Source organism: Nannospalax galili, unplaced genomic scaffold, assembly GCF_000622305.1.
Source record: "Nannospalax galili isolate Female #2095 unplaced genomic scaffold, S.galili_v1.0 scaffold635, whole genome shotgun sequence".
Taxonomy (NCBI): Eukaryota; Metazoa; Chordata; class Mammalia; order Rodentia; family Spalacidae; genus Nannospalax; species Nannospalax galili.
Window position 1 is genome coordinate 107,946 of NW_008335836.1, and position 18,499 is coordinate 126,444.

The window sequence follows — 18,499 nt, forward strand, 5'->3', positions numbered from 1 at the left end:
AAGTTTTATTTCTTTTATTATTTCTTACCACCTTTCCTTTTGTACTTTCCTGTCACTATTAAAACTAAACCTTGAACTCTGTCTTTTACTCATGAATTTTATCTTTCTTCCTTTAAACCCACTGGTCTTATTTTCAGCATTGTATGTCTTCTTTCTTATCTCTCCAATATCAATATTTTAAATACCATTTTTTGTGTTATTCATAAATACTCATGATTTAATTTTATGTTTCATATTCACACGTACCTGCATATATTTAAAAATATTGAAGTTTCTTACTAATTATGCTTCATATAGCTTCTCATCATATTTTTAATCATTTTTCAAATGCTGTGCGTGATCTAAGAGTGTTTTCTGATTAGTAATGAGAGCTTTTGTGATTTCCTGTTGGATATTTAAGGATCCTTACTAAGCAGTCTTTGTAGGTGGGGATTTTAGGATGAATAATCTCAGACAGAGATAGTATAGGAAGCTCATTTGCGAGTGATAGAATAAGGACCCTTTAAAGCTATGCAATCTTGCAAGTTTCATTGCAGTGAATAAGTTCACAGAAACTGACTTCAAGGTAGTCCCCTGGACTATGCAGGGGACTCAGTGTAATCACATGTATCCTTAAAAGTAGATGACAGAAGTAGAAAGATCAGATTGAAGGGAGATGCAATGCTAAAAGATGGTCACGGTCACCAAATGAGGATGAGTCATCCTACTGATACTAATCATGAAAATAGAGAAAAGAATAGTGAGTCAGAGTTATGAGCAACTATAAATAAAGAACCAAGCAGAATTTTCCCTGGAGCCTGTAGCAGGGAATGAAGCCTAGAAAATACCTTGATTCATTTGATCGAGAAACACATGAACTTTGTAACCGACAGAACACAAAGGTGTTAAACATATTAATTTAAATCACTAAGTCTGTGGCAATTTGTTATTGTTATCATTAAGAACCAGATACATCTCCACTCTCAAGGACAACACATTAGCAAGGTGGATGAAGGAAGAGAAAGGAAATGATTTACGATGCCTTGGAGTGCAGTGTTTGTAAGCAAAATTCCAGTTTTACCTGGATAAAGAAACAGCCTGATTCTTAGCAATAAACTTAAAGCCAAATGTGGACAGATGTCCACACAGATGTCTCTCAGAATTGTTCCTACAGATGTCTCTCAGAATTGTGCTTTTGGGTCAGGCTTCATATATTCTCTTACTGAAACAGAATCTCCAGCATTAATTGGGGAAGTAGAAGCTAGGACTCACCCTTTGAGCCCTAGGCCTAGAATATCTCACACACACACACACACACACACACACACACACACACACACACATTTCTCAATTTTTCTCACACTTCCAGTAAGGAAAACATGCTGCTTTCAGTGTTTTGATTTAACCATATATAACCATGCTCATTCATTACCTTGGGTGGAAGGTAAGGTGGGGTACTGAGGGATTAAAGTCAGTTTCTCCAGGGAACAAGAAGAACACTGGACACAGTGAGCTTGTTTACATTATAAACCATGATGTTTGGGTTGGATGATTAGGGAAAAGTCATTAGTCCAGATTACGTCCATATTGTAAAAGTCATTTCTTCAGTGGAGCAAAATCCTCAGGCATTCATACAGAGGCTCTGTGCTGGGATATCCCTTCACATGGTCCTGGGCTGGTAAGCATGAAACTCACATATCCCAAGGATGAGTGTTCAAGATCTCTGTCCCTCATGGACAAAATCCACCAAGACGGATACCTGAACAATCAGTTCTGAAGCACCATGCACTCCCCATAACTCTTCTTACTGATGCTAGGGCTAAAAGTGATTACATTTGTTGACTTATTTCCTTACCTTCTGGAGAATCTTCAAATCAAGACCAAGAGGCTAATGAAATTTGGAAATGGTTTTATATAAGTAGTTGGTGGGAAAGTGATGAAAGAATCAGTAGTCTCTGTCTTTGAACCTTAACCCCAATGGCATGGCAAGTCTCTGTATCTATAAATTTACTCTCCTTGGAGTAATACTAGCTATTGAGTCATGTTGGTAACACCACAGCAAAACTCTTTGCTTCCTACTATTAGAATTGGAGCAAACATTGAGTTACTGTTGCTTTGTATATTATCAAAAGATACACAGATTTAATATACTTATTAACATACATATTATAGGGTGTATAGGGGCTCCATCATCCCCAAGGATTTCAGCACAAGATGTATGTTCTCTAATAAGAGTGCTTAAAGATTTTGCAAGATTAAGCAGTTGCCCCCTGCTAATAAGATAGCCTCAATCTTGTGCATATGGTATACACAGGCCATTTTCAGCCAATAATAATTAATTTAATGAGAAAATGTTAATGCTATTCTCAGGGCCTTTAGAGCCATACTATCCCCAGGAACTTCCAAAGGCCTCACATTGGAGGTTGTGACCATAGTACCAAACTCATCTCTTCTAAATGAGTAGAGTTCAGAAAAATACTAAATGAGATTCACTAATTTATGGGTCTTTTTCTTGGATATAAAAATACAAAGAAAAAAGAAATGGGTGATGAAGTAAAGGAGAATTTCTGGTTTGGGGGAAGGATGGGCTGTGGACTATAAGAATGCATTGCCGTAATCTTGTATGCACTTGCACAGAAGCTGCCTTCATTCTATTTCATGTCTTAGGCAGTCCCCTGGCTAAGTCCTCTATTTTATTACGTCTGTAATATCCATTCTGTTCACTGCAAGACTTCACTGACATGGAAGCTCTCAAATACCATTTAATGTTATCTCTTCATGTTATTTGACTATTTGTGGCTGTTATGTTTCAATTTTTTTCCAAACTATTTTAATATTAGAAAAATGACCCCAAATGAATACTATATTTTTACATGGAAGGAGAACAATAATTGAACTTTAAATCTTTAAGAAATTATCATGAACTATTTGGAAACCTAATAAACCACAATCCAACCACAGACAACTTTCCTCCAACTCAAAGGAAACAATGAAGCTGTTTCCATGTGTGAAACTGCAATCATTTGTAGATTTGTAAAGGTAAATGTGTAAATGTTACAAATTCTATCAAAATACTTATGCAAAGATAAAGAGAAGACAGGAGATGAATGTTGGCCAATATTCCTAATGTATACCTCATATGCAGAGATATGGCAGAACGAAATGCACTACAGATTTTTTTTAATGTTCCACTAAAGTAGAAATTTTAAAAAGGAGAGCTTTCTAGATCTGTACAGATTACCAAAATTAAATCAAAGTGATATACTCTAAACAGACCCATAACAACCAATGAAATCAAGTAATTAAAAATCTCCCAACTAAGAAGAACCCAGGAAAAGATGGATACAGCATAGAATTCTACCAAATCTTCAAAGAAGATCAAATTCCAACATGCCTCAAATTATTTAATAAACTAAAAAATGAAGAAACACCCTCAACTTCCTTCTATGAAGCCAGTACTATTCTAATACCCAAACCAGTCAAAGATCCAAGGAAAAAAAAAGAAAGAAAAGCATAGATTAGTCTCTCTAATGAACATAGAAAATTCTCAATGAAATACTTGCAAATGGAATGAAAGAACAGATTGAAAAGATTATCCCTTGTGACCAGTTTGGCTTCATCTCAGAGATCAGGGATGGTTCAACATATGTAAATCAGTAAAATGATCAGCACATAAACAGACCCAACAACAGAAATCATGTTATCATCTCAATAGATGTAGAAAAAGGCTTTGACAAAATCTAACTTGAAATTCATGATAAAAGTCATGGAGAACCTAAACATACAGGGAGACATATCTCAACATAATTAGGGTAGTATAACACAAGCCCACAGCCAACATCATAGTAAATGGAGAAAAACTGAAAGCATTCGCCTTAAACTCAGGAACCAGATAAGGACTTGAAGTCCTCGATAGAGCAATAAGACAAAGGAAGGAGATAAGAGGATACAAATTGGAAGAATAGATCAAAGTATCTTTTTTTTTGCAGCAGATAAAATTTTATATTTGAGGGAGCCTAAAAACTTCACCAGAAATCTAATAGAGATGATAAATACATTCAGCAAAGTAGCAGGTCATAAAATTTATGCCCCCCCCCAAATTAGCATTTCTATTTAATGACAACAAATATATTGAGAAAGAAATCTAGGAAACAACCCCACTTATGATATCTTCAAAATGCATAAAAGATCTTGGAATAAATCCAATAAAAGAAGTTTAAAAACCCTGAACACTAAAAGTTTTAAGACATTGAAGAGAGAAACTGAAAAGACCAGAAAGTGGAAAGATCGCTCATGCTCATCAATCAGCAAGATTAATATTGTGAAAATAGACATCATATCAAACACAATCTACAAATTCAATGCAATACCCATTAAAATTTCAATACATGTTCTAGTTGTCAAACCTCTGTCAGATGTGTCTCGGGTGAAGATATTTTTCCACTCTGTGGGTTTTCTCTTCACTTTCTTGGTAGTTGCTATTGCTGAACAGAAGCTTTTTGGTTAAATGTGGTCTTACATTGATTATTGACCTTAATTCTTGAGCAACTGATGTCTGATTTGGAAAGTCTTTTCCTACACCTATACTTTTTAGGTTACTGACAATGATTTTTTTTTTGTAATAGTTTCAGAGTTTTGAGTTTCACAATGAGGTCTTTGATCCATTTGGCCTTGATTTTCATGCAAGGTGAAAGATAAGGGTCTAGTTTAATTCTTCTACAGGTGGAGATCCTGTTTGGCCAGCACCTGTTGTTAAAGATGTTGTCTTTCCTCCATTGTGTGTTCTTGGCATCTTTGTCAAATATCAGGTGGCTGAAATTGGGTGTACTCATGTTTCAGTCTTCAACTGTGTTCCATTGAACTATGTGTTTATAGTTCACTATTTTGTGCCAGTACCATGCAGTTTTTTTTAACCATGCAGTTTTTATGACTATAGCTCTGCAATATAGTTTGGGATCTGATATAGTAATCGCTCCAGCATTGCTCTTTGTGCTCAGGGTTGCTTTGGATATCCCAGGTCTTCTGTGCTTCCATATGAATTTTAGGATGCTTTTCCCCTAGTTCTGTGAACTGTATCATAGGGCTTTTGATTGGAATTGCACTGAATCTATATATTGCTTTTGGCAGCATGGCCATTTTCACAATATTAATTCTTCCAATCTGTGAACATGGGAGGTCTTTATATCTTCTGGTGTCTTCCTTAATCTCTTTCTTTGAAGATATAAAATTTTCATTGTAGAGATCTTTGATGACTTTGGTCAGGTTTATTCCATGATACTTTTTTTGCTGCTACTGTGAATGGGAGGGTTTCCCTATACTCTTTCTCCACTTATTTTTGGTATATAGAAAGGCTACTGATATTTGTACATTAATTTAATAACCTTCCACTTTACTGAAAGTGTTAATCATTTCTAGAAGTTTTCTGGGGGAATTTTTGGCATCTCTTAGGTATAATTTCATATCTTCTGCAAAAAGGGATGTTTCACTAAATTTTCATTCCCACCCTCTGGGAGACTGGCCCTCAGGCATGGGGGCTCCTGGTTCTGATGCTGGTTAACAAAACTGAACTAACACAGTTCTATTTGGATTTTGCATAGTTTATATGACATTTGGGAGGGGGTGACCTACAAAGAAACAGCTTCTCATAACCTACATGGCATTCAAACATGCCTGTAGTCTCTATCTGCCTTCATGTGCCACGCCCACAGGCTGTCTCACCCCACAGTGTTAGTGCCTCATCTCACTCTGTGGGTGTCCATGCATTTTCCCCCAACCATGCGGCCCCCACCCCCACTGTTTGCCTCCTGGAGTTCACACATCTCACTCCTGGAGTTCCAATATGGCCACGGCTCCGGCCCTTTTCCCAGGGTGCCCTGCATTGCTCATGCTTGTGCCAGTCACCCATGCTTTTTGGAGGAATAGGCTACAAGGGATAATTAGACCTCTTCTTTTTCTCCTTATTGCTCTCAAAAGACTTTCAAGCACTATATTAAAACGGAGTGGAGATAATGGACGGCTTTGTCTGGTTCCTGTTTTTAATGGGGATGTGTTCAGTTTTTCTCCATTTAGAATGATGTTGGCTGTGGGTTTGTTATATATGGATTTAATTATGTTCAGTTATGTTTCCTCCTGTCCAATTCCCCCTAGGACTTTTAACATAAATGCATGTTGAATTCTGTCAAAGGCCTTTTCTGCATCTATTGAGATGACCATGTGGTTTTTCTCTTTGAGTCCATTTATATGATTTATGATATTTTTGACTTGTGTATATTGAACCATCTCTACATCTCCGGAATAAAGCTGACTTGGTCATGGTGGATGATCTTTTTGATCTGTATCTACATGTTTGCAAGTATTTTGTTGAGAAGTTTTGCATCTATGTTCATTAAGGATATAGGTCTACATAGTTTTCTTTTTTGGTTGTAGCTTTTGCTGGTTTTGGTATTAGAGTGATGCTGGCTTCATAGAAGGAAGTTGGGAGTTGTCCCTCTGTTTCTATTTTTCAATATTTTAAGTAGTATTGGTTTTAGATCTTTAAATGTCTGGTAAGAATTTGCTGTAATCCATCTGGGCCTGAGCTTTTTTTAATAGGGAGGTTTTGTATTACTGTTTCAGTTTTCTTATATGTTATATGTTATGGGTTATATGTTTAAGCTGTTGATCTCTTCTTGGTTTAGCTTTGGTGATTTCTATGATTTTAAATATACATATTTTTCTTTTAGGTTCTCAAATTGAGTACAGGTTTTTAAAGTATTCCCTTATAATGTTCTAGATCTTTTGTTGTCGTTTGTGATGGTTCCCCTTTCATCTGTGATTTTGCTGATTTGCAGTTGCTCTTTCTTTTGGTTAACTGGGCTAAAAGTAAGTATGTCTATCTTGTTTATCTTTTCAAGAAACAGCTCTTGGATTTATTGATTCTTTGTACTGTTTACTTTGTTTCTTTTTTGTGCTCTGATTTTTGTTATTTCTTGTTGTCTACTGTGTTTGGGTATTATTTTTTGTTACCTTTCAAGAGTCTTGAGTTGCAATGTTAAGTCATTTATTTGTGCTCTTTCTGTTTGTTTTATCTTTTTGAGTATTATAGAACTTTATTAAAGGGCATAAAAGAAGCTATACACAAAACAGAAATATACCAACCTCCCTGATTATATGTAAAACCTCCCAAAACTGATCTGTAAATTTTTTCATTATTATTTTTATTATTTAGATTTTTAAAATGTATTTCATAGAGAACATCCTAAATAATCTTATTCATCTTTATACCTGCATTCTAAATGGCACCTTCCCATACCCTCCCCCCCAACTGGAGCCCACATACTCTGTCATCCTGTTACTGTCCACTGTGTTATCGGTGCCCCCAGCTATTACCCATTGCAAGTACATCCACTGAGTCTAGTCAGCCTATTTACAGTTCTTTGTTTTAGGAAGATCAGCTCTTCCTCATCTAGCAGCAAACAGTTGCCAACATTCCTTTAGATAAGATTGGGGCCTGCTGTTCATTTTCCCAGTTCTATGCTGGGTTACTGTCTGGGAGTCTTTTGGGCCACCCTGACCAATAACTCAAAGGAAGGTATCATCTGTCTGGCATTGTTTCTTGTTATGTAGCCATTAGCTATACACATGGGCTCTTAAGACTTGTACTAATCTCTTTAATCTTTGGTTACACTTTCCTTTTGGGTGTTTCAGTTGGCCTAGATTAACCAATTTATTTTTACTCTTAAGGTCATTTGAGGATTTGTTCCTCAGGGGTCACATGGGCTTGGGAGGAGCCCCTGGCTCCTTTCTTTTACCAGTTCCATCTATGTGAAGATAAGTCAAAGGTCCTGCTCAATCATGGCTAGCTTCACTTGGAAGCATGGAGGAAATGTTTCCTCTGTGTTGATGCTCCTCCTTGTAGACTGGACACTGGTTCAAGTCCAACTGGTGGGGTCTTCACAGCCTCCTTGATCAAGAGGACAGGTGACTCACCACAGTTACAGGACATTTTGAGAGATGCTCCATAGTGCCCTGGAGCTTAGGCAACTTTGGAGGGAAAGGATCAAAAATTGTCCTTTAAGTCCCTCTGACCAGATTAGTATAGGCCTCAAAGTATGGCTGTTAAACATCCAAGAAGTTTAGTTCCACCTGTTTGGTGTTTTTAGTTACCATGCACTACATAGATAAAGCTTATTATTTTTTTTATTTTTAAAAAAGATTTTATCATTTTTATTTCATGTGTATACATGTATTGCCTGCATGTATGTAAGTGTACCTGTGTCTTACAATGCCTGAGGAAGATAGAAGAGGTCATCAGATCCCCTTGAATTGGAGTTACAGACAGTTGTTAGCTGCCATGCAGGTCCTGGGATTCGAACCCAGTTCTTCTGCAAGAACATCTAGTGTTCTTAACCTCTGAGCCATCTCTCCAGCCCCTCTTTCTGTTTTTTATTTTTTTTTAAATGTAGGCACTTAGAACTATAAACTTCCCTTTTCGAACTTCTTTTAAAGTGTCCCAAAGGTTTTGTGGTACTGTACTGTCCTTTTCATTTAATTCTGGGAATACTTGTATTTCTTTCTTAATTACTTCTTTGACCCATTCATCATTCAGGAGTGTGTTGTTTAAGCTTCATGAGTTTGTGTAGTTACTAGAGCTTCTCCCAGTGTTGATTTTAAGCTTTTTGCATTGCAGACTGATAGAATGCATGAAATTATTTCAAAATTTTTTTTTTTTTTGTATCCATTGAGGTTTGTTTTGTGCCCCAGTATGCTGTTGGTTTTGGAAAAAAACGCTGAATAGAAAGTATATTCTTTGGTGGTTGGGTGGAATATTTGCTAGATGTCTGTTAGGTCCATTTGATATATGCTGTTGTTTAATTCAGGTGTCACTCTGTTTATTCTTTGTCCAGTTGACCTTTCTAATGGAGACAGTGGGGTGAGATGAGTTTCTTGCAGACAACAAAAGAATGGATTTTGTTTCTTAATCCATTCCACTTGTTCAGTCCATGGATATTTAAGCTATTATTGAAAGACGTATATTGGTTCTCATCACTTTATTTCTGTTTGCTTTCTTGGCTAACTTTTTGTTTCCACAGTTAAGCGTTCATTTAGTTTCTTTCTGTTGCCCCATTGGGTATGTTGTTCCTTTCTTCTGCTCTTTGTATTAAGAATTCTCTGAAGGGCTGGTTTTGTGGATATGAATTCTTCCAGTTTATTCATGTTTTTTCCCTTCAACTATGATAGATACTTTTGCTGAGTAGTATTCTGTCTTGGCATCTGTGGCCATTTAGAGCTGTGAATACTTTGGTCCAGGTTCTTCTGGCTTTCAGTGTTTGTATTGAAAAGTCATCTGTAATTCTGATAGATTTCCCTCTATATGTGACTTGTTTTCATCTGCAGCTTTCAGTACTCTGTCTTTGTTTATTGTTTTTACTGTGATGTGCCCTGGGGGGTTTATTTCCTGGGTCCTGTCTATTTGGGGTTCTATGTGCTTCTTGCATTTGTATCGGCATACCTTTCCTTTATTTGGGAAATTTTCTTCTAAAATCCTGTTTGATGATCTGGTCAACGCCATTTTCATGAAATTCTTCTCCTTCCCCTAGGTCTATGATGCATGAATTTGGCCTTTTCACAATGTCCCACATATCCCGCACATTCCATTCCTGTGTTTTTTTTCTTTTTCAATTTCTCATAATCTTTGCTTGATCCATCCAATTCTACAACTTTTTCATCCACTGTTGATATTCTATTTTCCATTTCAGTCATTCATTCTATTTGTGAGGCTTTCTTCTGTGCTTTCAAATTGGCTTATTGAGTGTTTCACTTCCTTCTTCATTTCAGCCTGAGTTTTCCTCAATATTTCCATTTCTTTTGCAAATTCAGTCAGACGTTTATGTCTCCTTTTTTATTTATTTTTTGTTTGTTTGCATAGTCTTTAAAGTCACTGAATTCTTTGATCATGTTTATGATTGTTCTTTAAATTGTGTCCTGTGTTATCTCTAGGGGATCTCATTGTAGAACTCTTCTATAGGACTGGTAGTGTTTAGTGGGGACATATTATTTGGGTTTTACTTTCTTTTTTTTTTTTTTCATTGTGATTTTGGCATATGGATTTCTTTTGCTGTCTGTGATTCTGATGTGAAAATCAAGACTTTCTTTTTTGAGTCTGATTCTGTTTGTTTGTGCCTTGATTGTTATGCTTTTTCTTCTTCTTCTTCTTCTTCTTCTTCTTCTTCTTCTTCTTCTTCTTCTTCTTCTTCTTCTTCTTCTTCTTCCTCTCCTCCTCCTCCTCCTCCTCCTCCTCCTCCTTTGGTCTTTTTGAGACAAGGTGTCTCTGTAGCCCCAGCTGACCAGAAACCCATTATGTAGACCAGGTTGGCCTAGAACTCATAGAGATCCACCTGCCTCTGCCTCTGCCTCCTGGGACTAAGGCGTGTATTACCATACTTGGTGGTGGTTTCCTTATTGGGTATGAAAAGCAAATTGGTTTGGGCTTTAGGTTCTCACTTTTGATTGTATACTGGAAAGATCAGAATGCTCTAGTACAGCTATTCAGGAGTTCCTGCAGAGGTCCAAATCAGACACCTATCAAATATTCTCAAGACTTCCTCCTTCCTTACTAGCCAGCAGGCACAGCACAATTGGGAAGTTTGCTAGGTGGAAGCTGGATTCAGGTGTCCTCAGGCAGTCTGCAAAAGGAAGAGAAGCCTAGCCCTGCAGCAGTGGCTGCATGTGGTCCCAAAGTAGGGTGATAGGCATGGTGTGATTTGGAGAGCTCGCCACCATGTGGTCGAGGCCAGATTTGGGTACTCTCAGACAGTCTGGAAAGGTCTGGCATTTACTAAATGGTAGAGAAGCCTATCTCTGCAGCAGTGGGGGAGGCTGAAGATGATCCCAATGTAGGGGGATGGGCATGGTGAGACTGGCAGAGCTCTCCACCACATGTGTGGGATTGGGGAAAATGGATCTGCTCAGGCTACAGGGGAGTCAAGGTGCAGTGGGCAGGATCAGACTCACCAGGGAAGAAGGTTGGTCTTGGGAATCCAAGGAAAGGTGGAGGTGGGGACAGCCAAAGTAGAAAGTTGATCTCAGGAGTCCAAAGGGGGTAGGACAGCCTGTGAAGGGTCCAACAAGCTAGACTGAAAAGTTGAGCTGGTCTGAGTGCAGGGGATCAGGATGCAGTGGGCAGGTCTGGAGTAAGAGGGTAGTCTAGAGATCTGAGGTGCTGAGAGCAAAGTGGGCCTGTGCCCAAGGTTAGAAGAGGAGCAGGATGTGGGAGTCACTTGATTTTTGATGGAGGAGCTAAAAATACATATAGGAGAAAAGACAGCATGTTCTACAAATGGTGCTGGTTAAACTGGATAATGGCATTTAGAAGAATGGAACTAGATCCCTGTCTCTCATCATGCACAAGACTCAACTCAAAATTGATCAAGGGCCTCAACATAAGACTGATACCTTGAATCAGAGAGAAAAGAAAGTAGAGAATGCATTGGAATTTATAGGCACAGGAATGGACTTTCTGAACAGGACTCCTTATAGCACAAGGATTAAGTTCAACAATTGACAAATAAGACCAAATTAAACTGAAAAGCTTTTGTATATCAAAGGGCACAGCCATTTCAGTGAAGAGACAGCCTACAGAATGGGAAGGTGTCTTTACCAGCTTTAACTCTGAGAGAGGGTTAGTTACTAGGATATACAAAGAACTAAAAATACTAAACATAAAAACTGAAACCAAAACAAAAGAATCCAACTAAAATGTGAAGCAAGGAACTGCACAGAGAATTCTCTGAAGATGAAACACAAAGGACTAAGAAATACTTTAAAAAAATTTCACCATCTTTAGTCACCAGGAAAATGAAGATTAAAACCCTTTTGAGATTTCATTTTACTACTCTCAGAATGGAAAACATGCAAAAAATAAACGATGACAAATGCTGGCGAGGGTGTGGAGAAAGGGGAACACATTACTCCTGGTTGGAGTGCAAACTAGTGCATCCACTATGGAAATCTGTGTGGAAATTCATTGAAAAGCTTGAAATTGATCTACCATCTGATCCAACCATACAACTCATGGGCATATACCCTAAAGTCTCTGTACCTTACTACAGAATACCTGTTCATCCATGTCCCTTGCTGCCCTTTTCATAATAGCCAGAAATTGGAAACAACCTAGATGAATGGATAATGAATGTGTGGTACATAGACACAATGAAATATTATTGAGCTTTACAAAAACAGAATTATGAAATCCACAGGTAAATGGATAGAACTGGAAGCAGTCATCCTGAGAGAGGTAACCCAGACTCAGAAAGACAAACTTCACATATTCTTGCTTATATCTAGATTCTAGATTTGGAATCTTAGACATGTGCTTTACAACTTGAAAATTCAGAGATGTTGAAAAACTAATAAACTGCCATGTTAGTGTGGTGGGAAGGCTTCCTGGAAGGGGAGGTAGAATGCAGTGATATGAAGTGAGAAAAGAGAACACTAGACTAGGATGGGTTAAATGGCATGGGGAATAGAACAGGGCAGAAGAAAGAATACAGGGAGGGATAAATAACACTAATGGATTTAAAAAGAGCCATATGGAAACCTATCATTATAGAAGCTTCTTAAAGTATATACATATACATTATAAACAGATTAAAAGGAATTATCCTGTAACAGTGGGACATTGTCTTTTCTAGACATCATAGAATAATAATAATAAAAAAACCCCTCAATGTCAGGAATGGATTCCTTCTCTAGTAGATGTTGACCAGGGATCTCATCAACCCTGAACCATTACTGGCCATTGCCCCTGCTCCTGGTTACCCAGTAGATCTGGATAGTAAGGCCCTATTGCTGAAGACATTGCATACAGGAGCTGTAGAACAAACAAAAGGAAATCAAGCTGATGTTGGTTTCAGAGTCTCAGCTTTACTGGCTCGCATTCATATTTCTGGAAGGAGCTATGTAAGCTACCAGAAGGAAAAAAAATCATCATCTTACCCAGCTGTGAATCTTGTGAACTACAACAGCAGGTGGCCTGGCAAGATATGCCCACTGGTGCGATAGTGGCACAAAAATTGTGTGACTAAGCAACCACTCTTTAGGTGATTTTAAGGTCCTTGTCCCAGGATGAGGCCCATACCTGACATTGATATCAGCCTTAGGAATCTGAGACTAAAGAGGGCATAGGACTTTGGGGAGAACCCAATACTAATTTTCTCTTAAATAGTTATCATGTTAAACTGACTCTATTAATGACATATTGTTATACCCGTAGATTAAAGCATCTCTCAACTCTCACCAGAAACATTTCCTTATGCAACAGATGGTGATTAGCGCAAAAAACCACACCTGACTGACATGCGGACAAGAGGCTGCAGAGCGTTTATCCCTGAATAGGATATGAATATCAAACTTCTGCCTGTAAGGGTCAGGGATCATTGTGGAAGTGGGTCTGGGGTAGGTAAGAAAGAATGTCAGAGTTGAGGTGGTGGAAGACTACAAGGAAACAGTTTTTTTGACAAGTGGTCAGTTACTCATATAAACTCAGCAACAGTGACAGCATGCACAAGTCCTACGCAAGCTCAAACTAGAAAAAATATCCCAGCATAGACATGAGTAAGAAGTTCCAACCCCAGCTAAGGAAATTCTGGCAACAAATGGTTGAATACTGGTAGGGTTAGAGAGTCTCTACCAACCATGGCACTGTTGCTCCAGAGGATGGACAAATTAGACTCCATAGACCATATATATACATTAGAGTACATTAAATCAGATGGGGTACAGTCAGGGGAGGAGGAGATAGGGTAGGGAAGGGCATCTAAATGCTATCAAATTATATTGTATGCAAAGTGAAAACATTCAATAAAAATTTATTTTCATTTATTATTTTTATTTTTAATTATGTGTATATGTATGTATGTCTCTGTGAGGGTATGTGCACATAAGTGCAGGTGCCCTAGGAAGCTAGAGGTGTTTAATTCTCTAGAAACTGGAGCTACAGGTGTTTGTGAGCTGCCCAAAGTGGTTGCTGAGACTTGAACTCAGGTACTCTGAAAGAGCATTGATGCTTTTAACCTCTGTGCCATCTCTTCTCTCCAGACCTTTTGTTATGTTCTTAAGAATCAAATAAGCATTAATCATAAGCACACATTTTGATTATACTTCCTGTGTCAGATATGAAAAATACTTAAAAAGAAGCATCTTACATTTTCATGTAATGAAATCTGAAACTCAGAGAAGGAAAATTATCTTTCCTTGTCCAAATGGTCACATAGCATTGAGCAACAGAACCCAAGAGGGTGCCTCTATGCCAGGAGTAACAACAAGAAGGAGATCAGGAGATGATAATGGAGGAAGTCTGGTTCACACTTGCCTTTAATTCCAGCACTCTGATGGCTAACACAGCCAGACCACTATCAAGTTCAATGGTCTGTGTTAAAGTACACTAGAACACATCTTTTCTACACATCTGTATTCATTATTTGCTGGGAAAGGAGCACAGACCTGTGGATTTGCTTAGAATGCACTGAGTCAGTTGAACACAGCACCACTCCACACAATTCCTGGTGATGAGGCTTTCAAAGAGAGTGTGTGTTTCTCTAGGCAATAAATGTTTCAAGCCCCATTAAGGAATATAGACATATTTTGAAGGTATATTTAGATGTTCACTAAGTCTTATAGCAAAGTGACCCTTCCACAATAGTCCTCATCAGAAAGGTAATGTTTTAAACTCATACATATTCAATTTTATTTCAGCCATTTTTGGAATATTCTGGATCAGAAATCTATATTGTATATTACCACTTTGACCAGGAATCTGATCATAACTTGCCTTTAATTGTCCTAGTGATTCCAATAAATTCTGATGAATAAACATTTGCTAAATGGACATAAACAAACTGGCTTTGGAGGTTGGAGCAGCCTCACAATTTTCACACCCAAACCTATGGGAATCTGTTTCTGAGAGTTGTATCGAGAGAGATTGGGCTATATAGCAATCATTACAATACTGTAGAAATATTATTATTTCAAGGCTGTAACAGAATTTAAACACTCATTTTTCTACTTGTCTACCAATGGAGTACATGAGTATGTGGATATATTTCTTAATTCTGAAAACATTGGGTGTGTTAAATGTTTAGGTATGCAAAATACACAGGGGAAGAGATTGGAACAGACTAAATGGTAAATAAATACTGATCATATTTCATATTTAAGGATGAAGGATTTGGTTTTAATTTTTCCTAATTAGTATAAATTTCTCTGTGTCCTTTATACAGAACTTACAACTTTTTGGCCTGGAAGTCTCACACGTAGGAATTTTAAAAACATGGGTACCGGAATATTATTTCATTGCAATTTTGTCTTTTAAAAAGCTAAATCTGAATACCCAAGCTGTATGTAGCCTTTATCATCTGACTTTGGTAACTTAACATAGTGCTGATGAGATTCACCCATGAGAAACAACAGAATTTCAAAGGAAAAAATCAAGATTCAGAGAGAAAAGATAATAACCCACAGATTAATAACAATTTGGCCAGCAACAGAGTTTTTCAAAAGTAATAATGTATTTCTGAGGTATATCATGAAGTTTTAAAAGGCTAGGGGATGTACTAAATGGTAAGAATGGAATTGTCTAGTTATAAATGCATTATTCAAATGAATATGAATACTAATAAATTTAGGGGATTAGATAACACAAACATTAACACTTGAATACTCTGAATAAATAAGTTGAGGTATATGCTAGATAGATAAAGCAATCTGTTCAAGAAAGAGGACTGTGACAGACAAAACAATTTCATAATGTATTATAGTCAACCACAGGTCTATGAATTTAACTCTATGCCCCTTCTTATATCCCTCTATCTCTCTCTTTTTCTCCATTAGATGATGTGCCTTGGGTTTAAATTTTCTTCTTTAATTTTGGGTGAACAATATTTTGATCAAGAGTTTGGCTTGGAAATATACATTTCTAAATAATAATTGTCACATTTATGTTTCTTTTATTAAATTAAAAATGTTTATTTTTATTTTTGTGTATGAGTGTTATGGCTCATGTACTGTACCCACATCATGCAATATTCATGAAGGACAGAAGAGGGTCTAGGGATCCCTTGAATTGGAGTAATTGATGGTTATTAGCTGCCATGTGGGTGTCCCTGGGTTTCAAACCCAGGTCCTCTGCAAGAGCAGCCAGTGTTCTTAACTGCTGAGTCATCTCTCTAGGCCCCAAACATTTGTGCTTATTAGCTAGAGACTAATAAATCTAAATGAACATATTGAATAGCATAAGGGGTAACTGTCAATATATTCAAATATGTTCTTCCTATGCATAGTTTTGATATACTCATGCCCAAATAATGTGAAAGATTTAGTAAAATTAGAGCTTAATAAAATCCCAAGAGCCAGGTATGGCAGGAAACACCTTTAATCCCAACACTCCACTTGGGATGCAGAAAAAGGTGGTTCTCTGTGAGACTGAGGCCAGTCTGGTCTACAAAAAGAGTTCCAGGCCAGCTGCTGGGGTCACAAGAAGACCCTGTTTCAAAACAAACAAGCAAAACCCCCAAACCGAAAACAGCATAAAAAATCATGAAAATACAATATGTGTAGAGTCAGCAGTTCAGATAGCTACATGCCAATTGACAAAGCACAAAATAAACAATACCATAAACAACCCACATGATATCACTGTTTTCAAATTTTTATATTAGAGTTGGAAAATATATGTTTTTATTTTAATCTCTTGAAAACTGGAAACAACATTTTCCATGACATATGATAGGTAGGATAAGTTTTTCTTTTTTCTTCTTTTGGTCTCTAAGAACAGATGACAAAATAAGATTCTCTCAAAAAGCAGGTGGCAGCAATAATATTTATATAAATGAGAAATAATCACCACATCCTCTGAGAAGCTACATAATGTCAAAATGACTAATGAAAAGTGAGGCATTCTCACAACTTTCTGCTTTTCCAGAAACCGGATTTACACACGTATCCAGTCTCCTTTTTCAGTGAGGACACACGGACATTTGCATTCAGTAAATAAATAAATACTGTGCATTGTGATCATAGTCATTTCAAACAACTATTTTTAGTAGAATAATGAGATTTTCATTTTAGAGTAATTGCTCCTTATTTGGGAAACATTTCTGAAATACAGAGTAAAACTGCAATTATGTTTGTTTAAAACACAACTATTTTCAGTGACTTCCTTGAAAACCCTTTGCTATTGGGTCATGAAATGAAATCCTTAGTGAAGATGCCTCATTTTGTAAAATAAATTAAAGTACCTTTTAAAGATATTATTCAACAACAAAAGCAATTCAACTGACAAATTCTGAAAAGAAACAATTTAAGGAACTTGTCCCGTATTTTCTTGGTTCTTACACCATAAATAATGGGGTTCACCATGGGTGGGACAAGAAGGTAGATGTTGGCGACAAATATATGCACATGGGGAGTTACTTTATGCCCAAACCTGTGAGTGAGGAAGGAGAAGAAGGCCGGGGTATAAGACACTAAAATAACACAGACATGTGAGCCACAGGTGCCCAAAGTCTTGAGTCTGGCATCCTTGGAAGGCAGGCGGAAGACAGTGTTGAGAATGAGGACGTAAGAGCAGATTATCAATACGAAGTCCACCCCACCAGTAAGGAAGGCGACGCTGAGGCTGTAGGCTCTTTGGATGCTTGTCTCAGCACAGGCAATCTTGATGAGGGCCATGAACTCACAGTAGGTGTGGGAAATTATGTTGGTTCTGCAATAGGGAAGCCAGCGTAGCAGGAAAGGGTGAGGACTGAGAAGGGCCACACCCCGGAGTACCACAGCCAGGCCCATTTTTCCAGTTACCGTATGAGTCAGAATAGCCGAGTGTCGTAATGGGTTACAAATGGCTACATAACGGTCAAACGCCATGGCCAGGAAAAAGCCCGACTCCATGGTTGAGCAAGAGTGAATCAGGAAGACCTGAGTGAGGCAAGCTTCAAGGGGAATCTCTCCATCATGGAACCAGAAGAGACTGAGAAGTTTGGGGACAGCTGTAGTGCACACCACGAGGTCAGCCACGGCTAACATGCAGAGGAAGAGGAACATTGGCTCATGAAGGCTGGGGTCTGTCTTGATGATAAAAAGAAGTGAACAGTTTCCCAGCAGGGCCAAAATGTAGACCACAGAAAATGGGATGGAGATCCATATGTGTACCGCTTCCAACCCAGGAATGCCGATGAGAATGAAGGTCAGTGGATGGACCTCAGTCTTATTGTAGGCAGACATGACAGGTGTCCAGGGCTTTACCTTCCTCTTCATGGATATTTCCTCTTAAAGGACACAAAGAATAATGGATAATATTTTTAAACTCTTGAGAACTTATGAAGCCAAGATGCAGGGAACTGTAAATTATTGGTAGTTTTTATCCTTAGGATAAAATGTATCACAGAAAATTATCTCATTGCATAAAAGTACCAGGTGTAATTACAGAGTTACCCTGTCTTCAAAAGTTCACCACCTCAATTCATATATATATATATGTTATCTGTAA

The 18,499-nt window shown here is 37.7% G+C and overlaps 1 protein-coding gene across 1 annotated transcript; it reads right to left on the minus strand.

The window, feature by feature from the left end:
• Positions 1-17,268: 17,268 nt before the first annotated feature.
• LOC103732079 (olfactory receptor 52D1-like) lies at positions 17,269-18,267 on the minus strand. Its single transcript, XM_008830602.1, has one exon. The coding sequence runs from the start codon at positions 18,265-18,267 to the stop codon at positions 17,269-17,271; it is 999 nt and encodes a 332-aa protein (XP_008828824.1).
• Positions 18,268-18,499: the final 232 nt, after the last annotated feature.

Excerpts from the sequence above, each read along its gene's own strand:
- LOC103732079 (XM_008830602.1), bottom strand. The coding sequence starts at position 18,267 with ATGAAGAGGAAGGTAAAGCCCTGGACACCTGTCATGTCTGCCTACAAT.